The sequence below is a fragment of the Ictalurus furcatus genome, chromosome 19 (genome assembly GCF_023375685.1).
Source record: "Ictalurus furcatus strain D&B chromosome 19, Billie_1.0, whole genome shotgun sequence".
Classification (NCBI taxonomy): Eukaryota; Metazoa; Chordata; class Actinopteri; order Siluriformes; family Ictaluridae; genus Ictalurus; species Ictalurus furcatus.
In genome coordinates this window covers 10,907,643-10,930,002 of record NC_071273.1, presented here as the reverse complement: position 1 = coordinate 10,930,002, position 22,360 = coordinate 10,907,643, and the positions used below count along the sequence as shown (strand labels likewise).

At 42.1% G+C, this 22,360-nt stretch overlaps 1 protein-coding gene across 4 annotated transcripts in view; it reads right to left on the bottom strand.

Moving 5' to 3' along the window:
• usp6nl (USP6 N-terminal like) overlaps positions 1 to 22,360 on the bottom strand; it is a 90,959-nt gene that overhangs the window by 37,205 nt on the left and 31,394 nt on the right. For all 4 annotated transcript variants that reach the window (XM_053649742.1, XM_053649739.1, XM_053649740.1 and 1 more), the window contains one exon: positions 3,554 to 3,627. In XM_053649742.1, coding sequence (XP_053505717.1) covers positions 3,554 to 3,627 — 74 coding nt within the window. The remainder of the gene's footprint in view (positions 1 to 3,553; positions 3,628 to 22,360) is intronic.

Below are 22,360 nucleotides of genomic sequence, written 5' to 3'. Positions count from 1 at the left end.
AATGAGCATGTCAGTCACCTAATGGACAGCCATGCCTACACTCAATTTCACTCCAAAGTGTCCTGGACTATGGGGACAAGCTGAGACAACAACCAAGGACCATTAAACACACACTCATGCTCACATACAGCATACTGTATACCGTATAGAGATAAAAATGCACTAAAAGTATAGTTCAAAACCAGTGTTTTAGGAGAGCAGAAGCACAAAATTTACTGCACTGCTCATTAAAAGCTGTTAATAGGGGAGAACTAAATGACTATTCCATCTTCATGATATACGACACTCATGCTCAGTCCAACAGTGTATTAAAGGAAGAGTTCAGCAAAAAAATAACTCTTGCAATTTTTTTCTTTCCCCTAAAGGTTGCCAAGTTTGTTTGTTTTTTTTGTTTTGCACAGGAGCTATGAGGCTAAGATAGTTAACAAGCAAGAAAAGACGCTAGTGAGCAGCTGTGTATCTTAGCCCATTCCTCATGAGCAACGGCCTCCAGTTCAGTAATATCCTTGAGTTTGCGTGCTGCAACCGCCTTCTTAAAATCCCACCAGAGATTTTCTATGGGGTTCAAGTCAGGACTTGTTATAGGACATAGATAGATTAATGGCACACATCATTACGTCAGCGCGCCACGCCATCCGACGTCCCTCCAGAATTTCACGCATAAACATACAGTTGTTCTCCGTAATGGTAACATATACAGTACTGTTCGTGCAAATAGACGACTGTTTGAAGCCTTGGGATTAAGGTGTGTACATGTCTGTAATACACGTAGATAATGTGACTAAAACAGGAGTACTCCACATGTATTACTTCCATTTTGTGTTTACTTCGAGTATGACCTTAATCAGATTAAGGAAATCAACAATTGCTGTTTACATGGAAGTTTATTAATCAGAGTATTGTCTTAATCGGGTTAATATTGGATTATTGTTGTCCATGTAAATGTACTGAGTGTCCTGTTGAAAGGTCCAATGACGCCAAGCTTCAGCTTCCTCACAGACGGCATGACGTTTTCTCATAGGATTTCCTGATTCTTCAATGAATCCATCTTGCCTTCCACACGCTGCAGGTTTCCAGTGCCAGAAGATGCAAAGCAGCCCCAGAGCATCACCGAGCCACCACCATGCTTGACTGTGGACAGAGTGTTCTTTCTTCATTCTTCTTCCTCCAGACATACCGCTGATCCATCGTGCTGAAAAGTTCCAGTTTTGTTTTATCGCCCCACAGAACAGAATCCCAAAACTTCTGTGGCTTATTTATGTGTCTTTGAGCCGAATTTTCTTGTGCTTTTGGGTCAGTAGTGGTGTACGTCTTGGAGTTCTGGCATGGAAACCTTCTGTGTTTAGTACGTACCCTACTGTGAGCACTGTATATAGCATTGTGCAAACTGACAAAACGATCAGGAACGAGTTGAGTACACGCAGTGTGGATTTAATATAGAAATTGCACACGTCATTATTTAGAGTTTGATTCCATAATTAAGTTACGCAAGTGTTGTGCACATGGGGTTGAGCTCAAGTAAAACTCAGTTTCTCAGTTATGCACAATTCTGACCTTGAACTTAAGCACATTTGTTGTTGAGTGATATCAGCTCAAGCGAGGAGCAGTATTCAGTCCAGCACGGCTGTCTGACAGCTTGATGTAGCCACCATATGCCACACTGAAATTTATGCTTACACTAAAAAAATGTGAAATGCCGTCATCCATATCGTCCAAGACTGGAAGAACCAGCACCTTAATCAGAGACAATGCTGACATAGAGGACTTGTATTTTCTGGATAAAATCATGAACATCACTTAATCTGAGCAAGGAAGTGTAGCAGATTCAGCTTCAAACCGCTGGCATGTTTGCTTTACAGGAGAACACACAGAATTCCACCAAGGCTTGGTTGCAGAAGAAGTCCTAGACGATTCTACAGGGCCATCACAGTGACCTGACTTGAACCCCATAGAAAATCTCTGGTGGGATTTGAAGAAGGCAGTTGCAGCACGCAAACCCAAGAATATTACTGAACTGGAGGCCGTTGCTCATGAGGAATGGGTTAAGATTCCTCAGATTCCTTCAAATCTCATTTGCAGCAGGTCATAACAGCAAAAGGGTGCTCTACTAAGGACTAAAGATGCTTGCCATGAAGTGGTTGAATAATTTGGAAACTGGAGAAGTCATTATAAGTTGCATTTTCAGTTGAATTTGGGGAAACCACTTGAAGCATGCGTTGTGTTGAACTATTTCAATTGCTTTTGTTTGATTTGTTCATTACAAACAGCTGAAAAGCTGTAAATTTTGACAATAAACCTGATTTGCAATGGGGGTTGAATAATTTTAATTGCAACTGTATATATACACATTATATATGTATGAATACATTTAAATGTATGTATACATTAAAATCTAGTTTGGTATTTGCAATTCCACTTTCAACATTTCCTAAAAAATTCAGAAAATAAATTCTCCAGTTACACTATATAGAGTGCCATGTAGGGTTGATGAAGTCACAACCCCATGCAGTGAGCATATAGTGAACATTTCCAACTTTGTACCAAAACATCAAATTACACCGTTGCTAAATTTTGAGCAAAAACTATGAGATGTTTTTCTATATAATGAATGTAGAAGCAGGTGGGATGCTTGCTTGCCTGTCCACTGAGCATAATAATAAAACAATCCCATGACAGAACTATTAAGGACTCTTAAAATAGCTTATGATGTGAATATAATGATTTCTCATCATCTTTAAATGTTTATATGACTACTGGATGGACTAGACAGTCAGTTGGCTATGAACAAAAGCTTGTATGAAGATACATACAGCTTTCATGGTCATATTAATAATAATATCTATATTACAAATTAAATGCACAATAAATAAATCAGCATCAGTTGCTGCTAGAGAATGTGTTGGTGCCTTTTAGTGAAGCTGAAACGAAATCTTTAAACGCAATTCCCTCAACTCTTTTCCTTCTAACAGTGTAACCAGACTTTAAAGTTTTATCTTTAATATGTAGAAATTCATACAGTAGAAAATGATATTGTGTGAAGGATTTCTTTCATACCACAACAAATATAGTACAGTGAACAGGTTACTATTTGGGATTCCAATCCTAACGGTATGCTTGAAATGACTGAATGAATTATGATTATTTTGAATAATTAACTCATTTCAGCCTTGTTCTTATTCTCAATAAGAATACATCAACACTAATATAGTTGTCGCAATGTGATTTTCTTGCTTAAGGGTTCGTACAGCGGTGCTACTGTTAGTTCACTCTGTCTGTGGCAGTATAACGTTGCAGGCTCATTAATATTCTAATGCGATCAAACATGAAATATTTTAATCAGTTACAATTTTAAATGGATTTTTTTGTATTATTCCTACCACTTTACACACTATGTACACAAAAACCTCTGAAATCCAGGACTAGAGATAAATAGTAAAAGCACTAGAGCTCAGAGGACTTGCACATCTGGATGGAATGAAGTCTCTCTCTGTGATTGGAAAAATGCGGGATTGGTTGGGAATGTGAACAACGTGACTTTGATCCTCACGCTCACCTCGTCATATCTGGCTACAATTTCAGCCCGTTCCTGATCCAACTTCACAGCGGCATCCTGCTCTCTGTCAGACGCTGGAGGGAGAGAGAGAGAGAGAGAGAGAGAGAGAGAGAGAGAGAGAGAGAGGGGGAGAGCGAGAGAGAGGGGGAGAGAGAGAGGCATGGTTCAGTTTATAATTAACAAAAGCTAACACTATATACATGCAATTACACTGAGACAAAAAAGCAGACACACACACACACACCTTAACACACACACACATTCTCCTGGACCTCATTAATGCAACACCACCACACAGGAAATGTCCCACTTCAGAGCCCTGCCTCTGTTTATGTGTATTTTCAATGCAGGTATAAGCCACACATAGGCAAACACACACACACACACACACACACACACACACATATTCTTGGATCTAATTTATGCGACCACAGTGACCACAGACAGGAAATATCTCAGCTAATGAACACATTATATTCCTGATGGTTTTTGTGTGCCCTTGTTTGTGTGTGTGGTGTGTGTGTGTGTGTGTGTGTGTGTGTGTGTGTGTGTGTGTGTGTGTTTGTTCTCAGCAGCAGGGACATTCGTTAGCCAGAGCGATCTGCCTTTCAGATCTTACGTCTGTGCCCTGCTTCTCTGCTTCTCACCACCTGCAGTGAGTTTGGAGAACACGAGGATGCAGCGTGGCAGGAACCAAGGGGGAAAAGTGAACGGGGGATGGATGTGTGGAGGGAGTGTGCAGGGAGTGTGCTTTAATTGCCTGCATGTTGGTGGGCACCGGTACAAATTGCTGTACTGCAGCCTACCCTCAGACGTGGGTGATGTGAACGAAGACATCTGAGGCCATAAAAAGTTAAGCAAACACTCAAATGGAACATCTGAGACTGATACACTCCAACACACACACATGCATTTGTTTGGCAGCATGGTGTTCTCTTGAGATTGAAACTGTTCATTGTTAAACGTTGTTAATTTTATACGTTAAACCTGAACCTTCTGTCATTAGGCAGCTAGAGAAAAACATCATGAACCTTTCTGAGAGAGAATTTATCATGCCTTACCATTTAATTTCTGCACCAGCGCACACACACATGCACACCCCCCTCCCCTCCCGCACCCCATACACACACATGCTGAGTGGGAGTTATGTGCAAGGCTTTAACGATCCGGTGTGGCTTTGCAGAACAGTGTGTAAGTGTGGACTGGTGTCTTTTCCAAAGCCAGAACCACATAACAAACTCCAGGTCCAGTGCAGCAACATGATTCACTTTTCTGGCTCCAGTCTAATAGAGTTAAACTAATGAGTGAGCTTAGCTCACACTGCCACTGCTTCCTCGTGCACAGCACTACACTGGCCACAAATCCCACAAGGACGGTGTTATAGGATTATGAAATACACAAGGGCCGCTTTCACTGGCTGCATGCACACTTGCAGTCAAAATATTATTGCTATGGCTTTATGATACATGAAGTATAATGTGTAGAGCCAGTCAGTCTTTATTATTGCAAAAGAATCAACCAGAATGTGAAGAGCTCACGACATAGATGACTAACTTACCAAACAAACTATCCGATCATCAGTAAACCTTCCACAGGGTTCCCACTCCAAGCCAAATGTAAAATTCCATGACTTTTGCCTGACCAATATCTTGAATTTCCATGACCTACTGTATGAAGAATGGTACAATGTATTGCCTGGGTACTGAGCAGAAAAAAAAATTATTATTTTAGCCCATTAAATCTGTAAGCTCGATTTCCTCGTTAACAGACATTTTCAGTGCAAAACTTAGTTTTCATTGCTTAAAAAGAACGTATACTTATCTCATGACTAGTCTTTACACCTCACAAACAATAAACAACATGGTCCTAATAAAACAAAATATATTTCTTTAATGGACATAAAATCAATTCATTTACAAGGTACAGTAAGTAATTTTAAGTACATTTTAACCCATAACACCGTGTCACATTCAGCAAATGAGCATACTGTAAGAAAAAAGAAAATACTGAGATATATATATATATATATATATATATATATATATATATATACATATATATATATACACACACACACACACACGTACACACACATACATAGACACACACATACACACATATATATATATATAAATAAATATATATATATATATATATATATATATATATATATATATATATATATATATATATATATATATATATATATATATATATATATATATATATCCCATTTTAGCTAGTACATTTGAAAAATTTACAAACAAAATTCCCTGACTTTCCATGACTGGAATAGACATTAAATTTCCATGACATTTCAGAAATTCCATGACCCGTGGGAACCCTGCTTCCAACAGCCATGGTTTTTCTGTACTTCACGACTTTTGACCAAATCTACAGTAGTTGAGGCAACAGACACCAAAAAGTACTTTTAAGGATTTTAGGCTACATTTCAGTTTATAATGGAATTAACACTGATAAACTGCTTCGGCTTGGTTAAAGATTAGGATGAGATGTGCTAATGTTTAATGGGAAGTTCATGGAACCACAAAATATCGCCCCCAGACAGATTTACAACATGCTCTCAGACTAATGAGAACGAAATGAGAAAAGCCAGCCGTCACTCAAAAGGCATGGCCTAAACGCAGCAGGAACAACAGTTACAGTGAAAACAAACACTGAACGGCACCACAATCATCATTACTACACTCCACTCAAAACGATGCACATCTAAAAGCGTTTACAAATCACGACAATTCTGGAATAATATGCTCTGGTGGGATTTTTCACGCAATAATTCAGCTCACGTTTGGTGAAAGAATGTCTGTGCTTATGATCCCAAGAGCTCCAAACCCACAGTGAAGTCTGGAGGTCTGAGCATCGGGATACAGGGCTAGCTTCTCTACAAACAGTACTGGGGCATTACAGGTCACGAAAGAAATCAGGAATAGAGCGATGTTCCTGGACTTATTATAAAAGAATTTAATCTCACCGGCTAAGAAAACAAATCTGGAGAGAAGATGGGGGAAAGACAACAAGCCCAAACATGCAGACAAAAAAAAAAGGACTCAAGAAGACCTTGCATGGATTAGCCAATCTCCTGACTTGAATCCCTTTGAAAATGTATAGAGGATTTTAAAATTCTGAGCCAGTCCAACAGAAGGAGCTCATAAACGTTGGGAAATAATGAAATTTAACCAAAAGGAAATTGAATCACGGTGCTGCAAAAAAAAGCTAACTGCTTCTTCAACCAGACGTCTCGAAGATGTAATTGCAAGCAACAGCTTTGCAACAAAGTCGCCTGACCGTCACACCCAAATGTGGTTCTTTCCCAAACTGTTGCCACAATGTTGGAACCACACAATTGTACAGAATGCCTTTTTATGCTATAGCATTACAATTGCTGGAACTAAGAAGCCCTAACCTGTTCCAGCATGACAATGCCCTTGATCACAAAGCAAGCTCCATAAAGTGGTGGTTTGCCAAGGCTGATTTGGAAGAATTGATTTGAGTGTCCTGCACAGAGCCCTGACCTCGACCCCACTGAACACCTTTGGGATGAACCAAAACACTGACTGCATCCCAGACCTCCTCACCTAGCATCAGTACCTAACCTCAATAATGCTCTTCTGGCTGAATGAACACAAATCCTCAGAGCTGCACTACAAAAGCTAGTGGAAAGCCTTCCCCAGTGGCGGAGGCAGTTATAGCACGCTCTATAAATTTCCATGGTTATAAAACGAATGAACATACAAGTGTGATGGTCAGGTGTTCACATACTTTTGGCCATATAGTTTTCTTTGTTTATGGTTATAAATGCATTCTTTTTTTTGTTCATATTTATAAGCACAAAGTTAGAAGAGTGTAAATCTGAAGTACAGTGCTTTGAAAAAAGATTTCTTCTGTTTTTGTGTATATAAATAACTAAATAGTTTTAGATCTTAAAACAAAATACAACATAAAACAAAGGCAACCTGAGCAAACACAAGATACAGCTTTTATTGAAGCAAAAACAAAGTTATCCATTACCTATCGCCAATGTGAAAAACTAATTGCCCCCTTAAACTTAAAATCTTTAGCAGCAATGGTATTGTAGATATGATGATCTTTTTGTGGAAATCTGTGTTTGGTTTATGCCAGATGTAACAGGACCCCTGTCCTCCAAACAGTTCCACTTTCGACTCATCAGTCCACAGAACATTCTCCCAAAAGGTTTGAGGATCATCAAGGTGTGTTTTGGCAAAATTCAGACGAGCTTTAATGTTCTTCTGGGTTAGCAGTGGTTTTCACCTCACCACTCTTCCATGGAAGCCATTTTTGCCCAGTGTCTTTCTGATAGTGGAGTCATGAACAGTGACCTTTATTGATGCAAGAGAGGACTGTAGGTCATTTGATGTTGTCCTTGGCTCTTTTGTGGCTTCCTGGTTGAGTAGTTGCTGTGCTCTTGTAGGAATTTTGGAAGGTCTGCCACTTCTGGGAAGGTTCACTACTGTGCCGAGTTTTTCCATTTGGAGGTAATGACTCTCACTGTGGTTCTTTGGAGTCCCAGAGCCTTTGAAATAGCTTTGTAACCCTTCCCAGACTGATGTATTTCAATCACCTTCTTCCTCATCATTTCTGGAATTTCTTTCAGCTTTGGCATAGTATGTTACTGGATAAGACCTTTTAACCAACTTCATGCTGTTGAAAAAGTTCTATTTAAGTGTTGATGTGAATGAACAGGGTTTGCAGTAATCAGGCCTGGTTGTGTCTAGTCCAGCTGAACCCATTATGAATGCAGTTTCATAGATTTGGGGAATTAGTAACTAAAGGGGCAAATACATTTTCACACAGGCCCAGTTGGTATTCGATAACTTTATCATTTAAAAACTGTATTGTGTTTACTCACGTTGCCTTCGTTTTATCTTAGATTCTGTTTTAATTTCTAAAATTTTCACAGCACTACATACATATATGGAAATATTAGAGGAAAATACAATTACTATTTTTTGTAAGTAAACAACACGGCAATTTGTCACTCACATCAGAATAATAAGCTTTCTTCAGCATTCTTCTGCATTGATATGACTGACATTTCTCAATCTCAGCCTTTATGCAGCCCATCAAACATTTACTGAACCACCAAATGCTCCAAATAATTTTTTTTTTAAAGCTAGCTACACACACATCTCCTACAAAGACTGCAATGTTTGTGGACATTTGAACCACCCAACCCCCGACTGTTCTCTCAGTATTCATTCAAGTGTGTACATTCATCCAAGCGATTTTTGACAGACACCTAAGACAGGATGAAAGAAATATCAAACAAAAATGCTAGCTGGTTTATTAATACAGGATCAGACTCATTAAGTCTTTCAATACAGCTAGAGAAACTGAATAGAGATGGAAAGATGGAATTCGGAGAAGTAGAGCCTTATTGAGAACTGAGCTCCTTTTGTTCGCGCTGCCACTTGGCCTTGAGAGCAGCCCAGATTGCACACACACTGTTCTAATGCATGCACACACAGAACAACACTGTCTGACATGGGTTAGCAAAAAAAAAAGAAAGAAAGAAAGAAAAAAGCATACATCAAGCTCAGAGGGGAGTCAGACTGTGAGACATTCTCAAGCTATTTTAACCAACGCTTGTAGAACTTGACTACCTTCAAATTTGATCTTGAATCAGACATATACAGAGCAATGACTGTCTTCACTTCTAATAAACATGCACGCTAAAGACAGAGCTTGATGCATGCAAAACATGGCTAACAATTTATAAAAGTCAACATAGCAATATGCCTCGGTTTAACTGTTAGCTTCTTGATAACTGTTCACACACTACACAAGTGTCTGACAAACACACACAGAGCAATGTGCGCCTTCACTACCAATATCTCCAATTCACATATACACCAAATCTGGGGGTAGGGATGGGGGGGATCTGCTATTAGGGAATACCGTTGCCATGAAGGGGTGTACTTGGTCTGCAGCAATGTTTAGGTAGGTGGTATGTGTAAAAGTAACATCCACATGAATGCCAGGACCCAGGTTTTCCCAGCAGAACACTGCCCAGAGCATCACACTTCCTCCGCCAGCTTGCTGTCTTCCCATAGTGCATCCTGGTGCCGTCTCTTCCCCAGGTAAGCGACGCACACGCACGCGCCCGTTCACAATATGTAAAAGAAAACATGATTCATCAGACCAGACCACCTTCTTCCATTGCTCCATGGTCCAGATCTGATGTTCACCTGCCCAATGTAGATGCTTTCGGTGATAGACAGGGTTCAGCATGGGCGCTCTGACCGGTCGCAGCCCCATACGCAACAAGCCGTGATGCACTGTGTTCTGCCGAGCCTCGACCCATCCTTGTTTTTCAAGGACTAGGCCTTTTTGGAGGTTCCTTATATACTATGATTAGACGATTGCCTCACCTGTTTCACATCACCTTCTCATTTCAACTTGTCACATCGCTATTAGTCCTAAACCGCCCCTGTCCCGACTTTTTTGGAACGTGTTGCATGCATCAATTTCAAAATAAGCGTTTACCTTAAAAAAAAAAAACTCTGCAGTTGATTAGGTAAACCATCAAATACCTTGTCTTTATACATTTTTTTTGTTTAAATACAAGTCACAGTACATTTGCAAATCACTCCTGTTTGTTTTTATTAGCGTTTTCCATACTGTCCCAACTTTTTTGGAATTTGGGTTGTACTGTACATGGTAGGCAAAACGACTCTCCGTTGAGAGTCAAAATTTGCCCATATGAATATTAGCTCATTGTTCCTGAGCACATTTCCAGTTGTTTTTTTCCCCCCATGGTGGTGTGACAGAAACGGAATCAGACATCTTTATTTCTGATCTAGGCGAAGACAGGAGGCTGATGAGAACATGTGAAAAGCATTTCGGGTTTAGACGCCATTTGAGGTGTGAGGTTTAACCCAGGAGAAGAACTTGCGCGTTCACACAATCAAAGTGATGTGCGATGACACCCAGCTATCAGAACGTGGTCTCGTTGTCTCCTTTCTTTCACTTGTCAAATCCGCAGGCACTCAATCATCCCCTTCCCCACACGCTTCCATCCCTCCGCCCGCATTGTCTTCACTTCTATCTCCATCCATTCATCACACACACCCACCCCCCCCCCCTCTCTCTCTGTCATCCGGCCTCCTTGGCAGACGGATTCATTTCTCGCCTCTCGTTTATCCGTTTCACATTTCTACTGTCATCGTCTTTGTCTCAATCGTGGTCACCTTCATGCCCCTTCTGTCTCTGTCCCTCACCGCCTCCCTCTCTCCACATAATCCACCATCCCCGGCATGCAATCTTATGATTGGAGCCTCATTTATTTCCCTCCATTTGTTCTCTGCTCCCTCTTTCCTTACATCCATGACAGAGAGGCGTGAAAGAAAAGAGGAGACCGAGGAGAGAAGGAGGATGAACTGCTGATTGGTTTCATCGTTCGGTCACAGAACATATAAAAAATTTTAAAAAACGCCAGCTATCTGCATGACACATACGTGTTAACATGACCTCGCATAATGGGTCATTAACCGGAATATTGTGTAGAATATCACAGTGTAATCGTTGACAAAATACCACCACTACCTGTGGACACATTTGGGATGCTGCTTAGCTAGTTAAGCCTCAGGACATTACTGCTGTCTAGTTACGCACGAACAAGTAAACACATGGGAAGAGTTTTTTTATTTAAATGGCATAATGCATGATGAAAGCTGAGGCGATAAGTGTGCACCAGCGTTCATAGCGTAGCGCTCTTTCAGTGTTCGTGGGTCGAGACCCCAAGAGATCTGAAATGATTTCTGAAGACATTCCATCCATTTTCCATACCACTTATCCTACACGCCTGGAGCCTGTTCCAGGGAACTCTGGGCACAACCCATCACACACGTACACACGCCCAGTTTGGAAATGTCAATCAGCTTACAGTGCATGTGTTTGGACTGGGGGAGGAACCCACCAAAGCACTGGGGAAGTACCCGGAGGAACCCACCAAAGAAGTGGGAGAGTACCCAGAGGAAACCACCAAAGCACTGGGGGAGTACCCGGAGGAACCCACCAAAGCACTGGGAGAGTACCCAGACGAACCCACCAAAGAAGTGGGAGAGTACCCAGAGGAAACCACCAAAGCACTGGGGGAGTACCCGGAGGAACCCACCAAAGCACTGGGAGAGTACCCAGACGAACCCACCAAAGCACTGGGGGAGTACCCAGAGGAAACCACCAAAGCACTGGGGGAGTACCCGGAGGAAACCACCAAAGCACTGGGGGAGTACCCGGAGGAAACCACCAAAGTACTGGCCGAGTACCCGGAGGAAACCACCAAAGCACTGGGAGAGTACCCGGAGGAAACCACCAAAGCACTGGGAGAGTACCCGGAGGAAACCACCAAAGCACTGGGAGAGTACCCGGAGGAAACCACCAAAGCACTGGGGGGAGTACCCAGAGGAACCCACCAAAGCACTGGGGGAGTACCCGGAGGAAACCACCAAAACACTGGGGGAGTACCCGGAGGAAACCACCAAAACACTGGGGGAGTACCCGGAGGAACCCACCAAAGCACTGGGAGACTACACTTCGAAGCGGGATTTGAACCCCCAACCCTGGTGCGAGGCAAACCACTAAGACACCCTGTCCCCTGCAGATATTCCTTTTCTTTTCTTTTCTTTTTTTTTTTTTTAACACCTTACAGTTTATTATTTCCCGGGACATGAAAATTGACTATCTTTGAGTTGCTCGGGTCATTTTATAATCGAGATATTCCCCTAATATGATTTTTATGTCATGTCATGATCATGAGAAAATTAAATTGTGATCATGAGAAAACAAGAAGGAAGAAAAAAAAAAAAAACAAGAAAAAAACAATGCATGGCCGCTTAGGGCTTCCGTAGAAAAGTGCGACTTCCATCCTTAAATGAATCAGTTCGAAAAAATCTTATCTTTACTGATAGACAAACTTTCCACCACAGCAAAGTACAACATTTTAGATTTTTTTTAAATTTCTTTTCTATTCTCTCTCCTTTCTCTCGCTCCCTGTCCTCTCCCTCTCCCTCTGTCCTTTCTCTTTCTCCCTCTCCCTCTGTCCTTTCTCTTCTCCCTCTGTCCCCTCCCTCTCTCTCTCTGTCCTCTCTCTATCTCTCTCTCAGTCTTCTCTCTATCCTCTCCCTCTCTGTCCTCTCTCTCTCCCTCTCTCTGTGTTCTCTCTCCCTCTTTGCCCCCCCTCTCTCAGTCCTCTCTCTGTTATCTCCCTCTCTCTCTCTCTGTCCCCTCTCTCTCTCCCTGTCCTTTCTCTCTCTCTCTGCCTCTGTCCTCTCGCTCTCTCTCCCTCTGTCCTCTCTCTCTCTCTCTCTTTGTCCTCTCTCTCCTCTCTCTTTCTTTTCTATTAATTTTTTTTTGTATTTTTTTTTTTTTTTACATTTTTGAAATTGCTTTTACAAAGTCGTATTAAAAGAGCTTGATGGAAAACCCTATAAGTTCTATGGAGTCTTTTTAGCTATTTCTTTTAGTATTTCACTCAAATTGGATAGCTGATTTTGACGAGCCTGTGTCCACTGTAGCCTCATTTCCTCGCTGAAAAGACTGGATCCCGAAGTGGTGTTCGGCTGTTGTAGCCCATCCGCCTCAGGGTTTGTCGTGTGCATCCTGAGATGCTTTTCTGCTCACCATGGTTGTAATGAGTGGTTGTTAAGTTACCATAGCCTCCCTGTCAGCTCGACCCTGTGAGAGCTTTCTCCTTTCACCTCTCTCATCAACAAGATGTGTTGTTTGAGGAAAAACCCAGGAGAGCAACAGCCACCCACCCCCTCCCCCGTCACATTATGTCCTACTGCTGATATTTTATGTGAACATTAAATGACGCTCTTGACCTGCACCTACTTGATTTTATGCATTGTGCTGTAGCCACACGATTGCCTGATGGAAAAACTGCATGAATAAATGCATGAATTGTGTTTCTATGTTTCTATAAAGATGCTTTGAGAATGTCCATTGTTAAAAGCGCTATACAAATAAAACTGAACTGAAATTGAATTGAATAAAGTAGTTGTTCAGTGTATAATCATATTCACTGCATATTATATTTACTTTCACAAGTTTACTGATCATCCATGTTATGGTTTCTGTCAAACTCAGCACGCCTGATTATAGACTGAAACGTAAATGCCTCATCAATGTGATGTCACAAGACTGAGCTTTAAACCAGGTGTATGATGACATCATCTCTTACCTTGCTCCCATTCTTCTTGTATGTCCTCAGTAAAGCTCTGTCTTTCCATCTGTACGGGTCTGTCTCTCTCTCTCACACACACACACACACACACACTCACAGGAACCGACTTGTCCTACTATTTACACAGTCCATATCAATGTCATCTTTTCTCTTCTACAATAGGATGCTTTTCACCGAAAAGAGCCCCAATTTCCATCATTCCATAAAACAACAGAAAAGTCTAGAAGAAGGGAAAGAAGCTGGAGAAGACAGTGAGACAGCGTGAAGAAAAGAAGTCTAACAGCGAGACGCTCCAACAATGCGACTGTTTATTGACTTCAGACACACGTCAGTGTACAGACCCACACACTACATACCATCCAGTATCTCTCACACACACACAAATACCAGCTTAATAGTGCACAAATACAAACGATTGCATACCAACCTCTACAATAAACAACTGCTGCCATCACACACCTAATTCTGACAGCGCGCGCACATACACACACACACACACACACACACACACACCTGCAGCCCACTCAGACAGCCTCTGAGTGATTAATTTGGCATAAACATATCTAAATATGTTTTTTTTGTTTGTTTTTTTTTAAGTTTCTCAGACAGTGCTTTTCCAACATAACCCTGTTTCCCTTCCAGACATAACTTCAGATTCAACTAGAAACTAAAAGTATGTGATTTGACAACAGGCTTCACAGATGGTAATGCTAACAGGAGTCTTCTGCTATTCTACAGTCATAGTGAGTTGAGCATAAATCAGGAACAAATCATAACTGGGTATAATGGAATGGCTACACACCAAAGACACGTGGGTTTCGGGTCTAAAGATGAATATGAGACGACAGATCAGAATTTCAGCTTACGTTTCCTCATATTTACATCTAGATGTGCTCAGTGACTTAGAACGTGGCACCTTTAGTTTGCACTCACCCATGTTTTCAAGTGATCAGAAATACTGGGACATGTGACTGACAGGTGTTTCTTGTTCCCCAGGTGTGTCCTGTTACACTGACTAAACAATAAACAGCTCTGAACGTCTACTCTTGGTTTAAGCCTTCGGTTTCTCCTGTGAAGATTGCTTTTGTTGTTTAAAAAAGGATCAACCATCATGAAGACTAGAGAGCTGTCTATGGGAGAAAAGTAAGCCATTTTGAAGCTGAGAAAAGAGGGGAAATCTATCAGAGACATTGCACAAACGTTGGGCATAACCAATACAACAATTTGAAATTTCCTGAAAAAGAAAGAAACCACTGTTGTACTAACAACCAGACATAGAACAGGTCGGCCAAAGAATATGACAACAGTTGATGACAAACATTGTGAGAGCTGTGAAGAAAAACCCAAAAACAACAGTCAGTGACATCACCAACAACCTTGTGTGTGTGTGAGAGAGAGAGAGAAAAAGAGGAGAGAGAGGAAAGAAAGAGAGAGAAAGGAGAGAGAGAGGAAAGAGAGCGAGCGAGAGAGAGAGGAGAGAGGGAGAGAGGAAAGAGAGAGGAGAGAGGAGAGTGAGAGAGAGAGGAGAGAGAGGGGAGAGAGAGGGGAGAGAGAGGGAAGAGAGAGGGAAGAGAGAGGGAAGAGAGAGGGAAGAGAGGGGAGAGAGGGGAGAGAGAGGGGAGAGGAGAGAGAGAGAGGAGAGAGAGTGGAGAGAGAGGGGAGAGAGAGAGAGAGGAGAGAGAGGGGAGAGAGAGGAAAGAGAGAGAGGGGAGAGAGAGAGGGGAGAGAGAGAGGAAAGAGAGAGAGTGGTGAGGGAATGAATGTTTATCACAGCTATATCGCAGGTGAAAACAGTGAACTGAGAACTGGATAACTACCTTTCTGTAGCTCAGTAATACGAGACAGTTTGTTGCTGCTGGTGTTTATACTGTCTGCCTTTTTTTGCTAGTTTGAATATAAAACCATGTCACAGCAGTGCATTCTGGGGAAGTTCTACTCTTGCTGATGAGATCCCTCAGGCCTCCAAACTTCCCTGAACAGGTCATGTACTAGCGCAGCTGTTACGATGGCAAAGGGAATTCCCCCAATGACTAATAGTGAGGGGAACTTGACTAGGGCACTTCATACACAGTATTGGAACAAAGCCCAAAACTCCCTCAGACTGGTGAGACATGCTGAATGAGAGAGGACGAGATAGCTGATGAATGATTTAGTCTCAAATATGCTCACATTACCTCCACAAACCATTGGTCTTTCTTTCTCTCCAATCATACAATCTTTCTTTCTTTCTTTCCATCTTTGAATCTTTTTCCTCCTTCCATTTTCCATAACATTCTTTCTCTTCAATCTTTCTTTCTTTATTTCCTTCTCTGTAGCTTTCTACCTTTCCATTTTTCTTTCCGACCTTCATGCCATCTTTTATTCCTTCCTTCCATCTTTCTTTCTACCTTTCCACACTCCCTCCAGGTGCAGTGACATATTGATCTCTGTACTCTTTACAGTGGGGTGTGTGTGTGTGTGTGTGTGTGTGTGTGTGTGTGTGTGTGTGTGTGTGTGGACACACACAGTGGTTGCTCCATGCTGCTGTCACACACTGAATGTTTTATGACAGCATCTGTAGAATTTTGTTGAGCATTTCCCTGACCAGAGGCCTACATGTGTAACAGAGTGCTGTAGGTCTCCAACCTAGCCAAACTTCACAGCTGAAATAAGAATACATAAAAGACTGACATGGGGAGAGAGAGAGGGAGTGAGAGAGAGAGAGTGAGAGAGACAGAATGAGAGAGTGAGTGTGAGAGAGTGAGAGAGAGAGACAGTGAGTGTGACAGAGACAGAGTGAGTGAGAGAGACAGAGTGAGAATGAGAGAGTGAGTGAGAATGAGAGTGAGAGAGTGAGAATGAGAGTGAGAGTGAGTGAGAGAGTGAGAATGAGAGTGAGAGAGAGTGAGGGAGGGAGGGAGTGAGAGTATGAGAGAGAGAGTGAGAATGTGAGAGAGAGAGTGAGAGAGAGAGAGTGAGAGAATGAGAGAGTGAGAATGAGAGTGAGAGAATGAGAGAGTGAGAGTGAGAATGAGAGTGAGAGAATGAGAGAGAGTGAGAATGAGAGTGAGAGAATGAGAGAGTGAAAATGAGAGTGAGAATGAGAGTGAGAGTGAGAATGAGACAGTGAGTGAGAGAGTGATAATGAGAGTGATAATGAGAGTGAGAGAGAGAGAGAGTGAGTGAGCGAGTGAGAGAATGAGACAGTGAGAATGAGAGTGAGAGAATGAGAATGAGAGTGAGAGAGAGAGTGAGAGAGAGTGGAGGACAGACAGTAAGACAGAAAGGTGAAATGGTTTACTAAAGCAACATCACTTTATCTCAAACCAGCAAAATGTCACAGGATCTCACAAAGAAAGCCCTGTACCCAACCACTTAAGCTTGCTCTGTGTGTGTGTGTGTGTGTGTGTGTGTGTGTGTGTGTGTGTGTGTGTGTGTGTGTGTGTTTCAGACTGTATTGATGTAGAACTGCAGGAGGTTTTTCATGGAGCAGAACTAACAGGACAGACCTATCGATAGAGATTAACCAAATAATTGCTCTGAAACAAGCGTTTATGTTTGTGTAATGAAAGAAGTGGTGAATATCATCGAATGGATCAATCATAAACGAACAGTCCTTCAGCAGTGTAAAGATACACATCAAGTGTTCAAATCTGTTTGACTGTTTGTTTGGTTTTTTAATAAGCAATCCTCTAACATTTTTGGTTAAATGTTCGTTTCCGTGGTAATGAGACATTTCTGTGTAAAAATATGGACAATAATTCGATTCGATTTTGCTTGCGTAGCACTTTTAACAACACGTAGACGCCGTGTTTCCATCCAAGCTGCATCTTCAACTTACGCGAAAAACTGCAAACAAACATCGCACCGTTCCCATCCACGTGTTCAACAGAACAAAACGGTCAGTTCCGGGGAAACCGGTGCGTCTCGCTCTCCGCCATTTTGACTTTTATGAGCCACTTATCCAGTCACGTGATTTGTTGAGGAAACGTCACATGGCTTTTTTTTTTTTTTTTTTTGATGCGCATCGAGGAATTTATTCGGTAAATATTATTCCATCCTAGTTTATGCACGTCTTCTTATCAAATTTAAAAATAAATCAGCTTCAACTGAGCACATAAGTCATTTATGTACATTTTAGAGATTTTATTCACAGCCGATGTTTCCATCCAGCATTGTTTAAATATTTTTTATGCGATATCCCAAAATTCGTATAACAATGCCACACAGCTATCGGCACAAATCAATTTACACAAAACACATCACTTCCGAGTATACGTTTTACATTCGTGAATTTATCCCTAACGATCCTAAACTTATGGAAATAAATCTCTATTATACAAGTCATGAGAATTTCAGGCCTACCTGTCCAAATAAACGAAAACAAATTCTGATCTGAGCCGTATGAAATATATCGTTACAATTACCTCCGGGCTGCACGATTATGGCCAAAACTGATAATCATGATTATTTTGATCAATATTGAGATCACGATTATTTATCACAATTATTCACTGATTTTAGGCACAACATATTTTTATTGCACTTTCACATTTAAATAAACAGACCGCTGCTTTCACCTCCATGTTGTGCTACATTCCTGCTCATGTACCAATCCTTGCATCAAATTAGACTGGTCCTTAAAATGAATCATCTCATAGATGCAAAATATAAATAAAATTGTACCAAAAATACAGGATAAGTAAAAATAAAAACGCCATCAACCAAATGAAAACAATTCAGGCGTATGCAGAAAAGGCAATAACGGTGTTTACAGGAGGAGAGACGCAGACAAAACACTCAATAGAGCGGTGCAGGGGTGACGTCATTTTGTACCGGAACCCAGAAGTTTCCCTCGGAAAAACCCAATAGGATTCTCACATAGGCTTTTGGGTTATTGCAAAAAGTAAGCTTTGTGATCAACAAAAGTTTACAATACTAACACGTTTTGTGCATCAAGATCATTTTCACAAATGAACACAACTTTTATGAAGTGTGAAGCCTAAGTACAATCGGCAGAAATAAACAGCTAACCGTACGCTATAAACGAACTACACCACGGTCGCTCGACTTCAACATCAACATCACCGAGCTTCCTACAACTTTTCCAAACTTGATTTAAAACATTTTCCATAATACGGATTTACTCTGTGGATGAATATTCATCCACGTTTTTCTTTTGGGAATTGTGCACAGCAAACCTGAACCAGTTTATCTGCAAAGACTTTTCCTGTACGGCGTGATGACGTTTAATGTCCCTGACAACCTCTGTAGTCCCGTTTAGCAACACGTTAGTGTCATGATTTCCCCTCGTGCAAAGCACTGGAGCTCGAGGCGAAGCTGGCAGCGTGAGCGCTAAAATGCTAACTGAAGTGCATTTTTTCTGCTTTTCGGGGTTAATTATTTTTTGTAATAATTAACCCTCTCTCTCTCTCTCATTCCCACTCTCTCCCTCTCTCATTCTCGCCCTCTCTCACTCTCTCTCTCGCTCATTCCCACTCGCTCCCTCTCTCATTCTCTCCCTCTCTCATTCTTTCCCTCTCTCCCACTCTCTCCCTCTCTCACTCATTCCCACTCTCTCACTCTCTCTCTCTCTCATACCCACTCTCTCACTCTCATTCCCTTTCCATCTCTCTCATTCCCCCTCTCTCTCTCTCATTCCCTCTCTCTCTCCCATTCCCTCTCTCTCTCTCACTCTCATTCTCTCTCACTCTCATTCCCACTCACTCTCATTCCCTTTCCATCTCTCTCATTCCCTCTCTCTCTCTCTCATTCATTCCCTCTCTCTCTCCCTCCCTCCCTCTCTCTCTCTCTGAATCCCACATGATGGTATGAAGTCTGAAGTGTTGACAGCTTTTATGTGTTAACACGTGTGAAACAACTTCGCAGCTTGTCAAAAGTCAGTAACAAATGAAGTGTCTTTCAAGGGAAAACACCAGTGTCAGGCTCTCTCTCACTCTCTCTCTCTTTCACACACACACACACACTCAGGTGTTCTTACATACAAGGGGTGTTTTACACACGCAAAAACACGCACCTGCGAACCTGGAGCCGGCACGGCGTCGAGACGGAGACACCAGCTCTTTGACAATCTGAAGGACCTGCATGGTCAACTGAAGGCGGAGTCAAGGGCTGAATATGGGGTGGAGTTAGCAGCAGAGGCAGGAAACATTGGGATGGGCAGAAGAAAGGTCGCCCATAGATCTCCGAGAGCCTCATTGCCATCATACAAAGACCGAGACATCACACACACACACCACACACGTCTGTACAGTCCAATCCTTAGTGTCAGTAGTTTATCTACATATTTTCTTCATCCAATATTAAATCCTCGTGGAGAGAAATTCAGCTCTTCAGTAAGTTCACGACCACCTGAATTCTGTCACACTTAAATATCCAATCAGAAAGAAAGAATGCCTCCGGGTCACGCTCGAGTCCTGCAGCCTGGTGAGCGATCGGTAATTAGTGGCAATTAGCAGCAGTTAATCTGTGCAGCTCTAATGATGCAACAAGTCGAGGCTTGATGAAAAGCTCCTGCATCTGAGCGCGTACTGCAGCCTCGTACCCCACTAACGCTCTCTCATTCTTCTATCCCTCCGTTCTCTCCATCTTTTCATCCTTACACCGCTCCGTCCTCCGCACTCTGATGTCTCCCGACACACTGCTGCTCCGAGCCAGAGACCAGCTCCTTTTCTCTCTCTCTCTCTCTCTCTCTCTCCCTCACGCTCTCTCTCTCAACTCTCTCATCTCACTCACATACACTCACTCCATCTCTTCTCCTCATCGCTCTCTCTCTCTCTCTCTCTCTCTCTCATCTCATTCACACGTTTTCTCTCTCCACATCTGTCTTTTTCCTCTCCTCATACCTCTCTATCAGATCTCAAACAACTGCTGTCTCCTCCTCTCTCCTTCATTCGGAATTGAGCAAAGCTTCAAGTTTCCCTCTGCTCTCTTTTCTTTCCCTCTCCTCTCTTTTTCCCATCCTCTGTGTATCCCTCCCTTTCTCTCACTCGTTTACCACGCCATCTGCCTTTAAAGGAAGAAAGACAGGGATGAGGAAAGAGAGAAATCGAAAAGGATAAGAAGGCAGAGAGAGAGAGAGAAAGAGGCATGAGGAGAAAGAGAGAAGGATGTGATGAGGGTAGAGAAGAAGGGATGAGGACAGAAAGAGAGCGAGAGAGAGAATATTGTCATGCCAATAAAGCGCACGCTGAATTGAATTGAGAGGGGAGGAGATAGAGAGAGAGATAAAAGGGATGATAGAAAGTGGGATGATGGAAGAGAGAAAGCAAAGTGACCCACAGAGATTCTTATTCCTCTCTACCGCTCTTCTCATCCTTCTCTTCTCAGCCCCTCTCTCTTTCTTTTTCTCCCTTCTTCATCCCGCTTTCTCTCTGATCATCCCTCTCGACAGCTCCTCGTCACTCTCTCTCACTCCTCACCCACCCTCTCTCTCTCTTAACCTCTCTTCATCCCTTCTTCTCGTCATGCTTTTGCTTCTCCATTTATGTTTTTCTGTCTGTCTGTCTGTCTCTCTCTCTCTCGTTCTCTCTCTCTCTGCCCTGCCTTCTCACCCTTTCACTTTCTCTCTTTCCTCATCCATGTCTTTCCTTCTTAATGTAAAGGCAAATGGCATGGTGAAGTGAGTGAATGAGTGAGAGAGAAAAACAGACAGAAAGATTCATCCCTCTCTCTCCCTCCCCTTATCCCTCTCTCTTTCTCACCTCTGTCAAAAATGAGTATTAGATATAGAATTTCATGATTAGTTTGATGGCAATCAGACCTACTTTGGCATCTCTCTCTCTCTCTCTCTCACACACACACACACACACACACACACACACACACACCCTCCACCTCTCTAACTTTCAGTGTCACCAATTATCTTCAAGGACAGTGTGCTCACGTCTGTCTGTGTGTGTGTGTGTGTGTAGGAGACACATGACTCCATATGCTATAATCAATCTCATTCTAACGGTCTTCATTCTCATCCTTTCACAGTGACTCAGTAGAAAACATCATCCCGCACCACTGCAGTGAAAACACTAAACCTGCATTATTACACAGCTGCTTTCGTCACTAAGCCTCTTTACTACACACACATCACCTCTACACACTGGATTAATAAAAACACACTGCCACGGCCGCACTGGACTTCTCCTCGCTCGCAATAACTGCAACGCCAGTGCAGCGAAACCACGAACCAAACCCCGGGGAGCTGCGCGAGTCTCCAACCACTGCTTATGTTATTGATTTCATTTGTGGGGTTTTATCCCCTATAGAAATCATAACTACTGATCATCTACTGATCGCAATATCTGCCTAACCTTCTATCGCAGTTTACAATTCACCACACTTCATCTTTCAGGATCGCCTACATGTACAGTGGTCTGCATAAGTATTCACCCCCTTGAACATTTTTCCATATTGTAGTGTTGGAACTAAAACGGACTTAACTCCCTTTGCTGTAAAACCCCTAAATTAGTCCTGATGCAATCAGAGATCATGTGCTGCGTCCCGATTCGCTTACTATCCGTCCTAAATAGTATCCGAGATGAGAATTAGTGTGTCCCAACTGGTAGTATGGTAGTGTGTAAATGAGT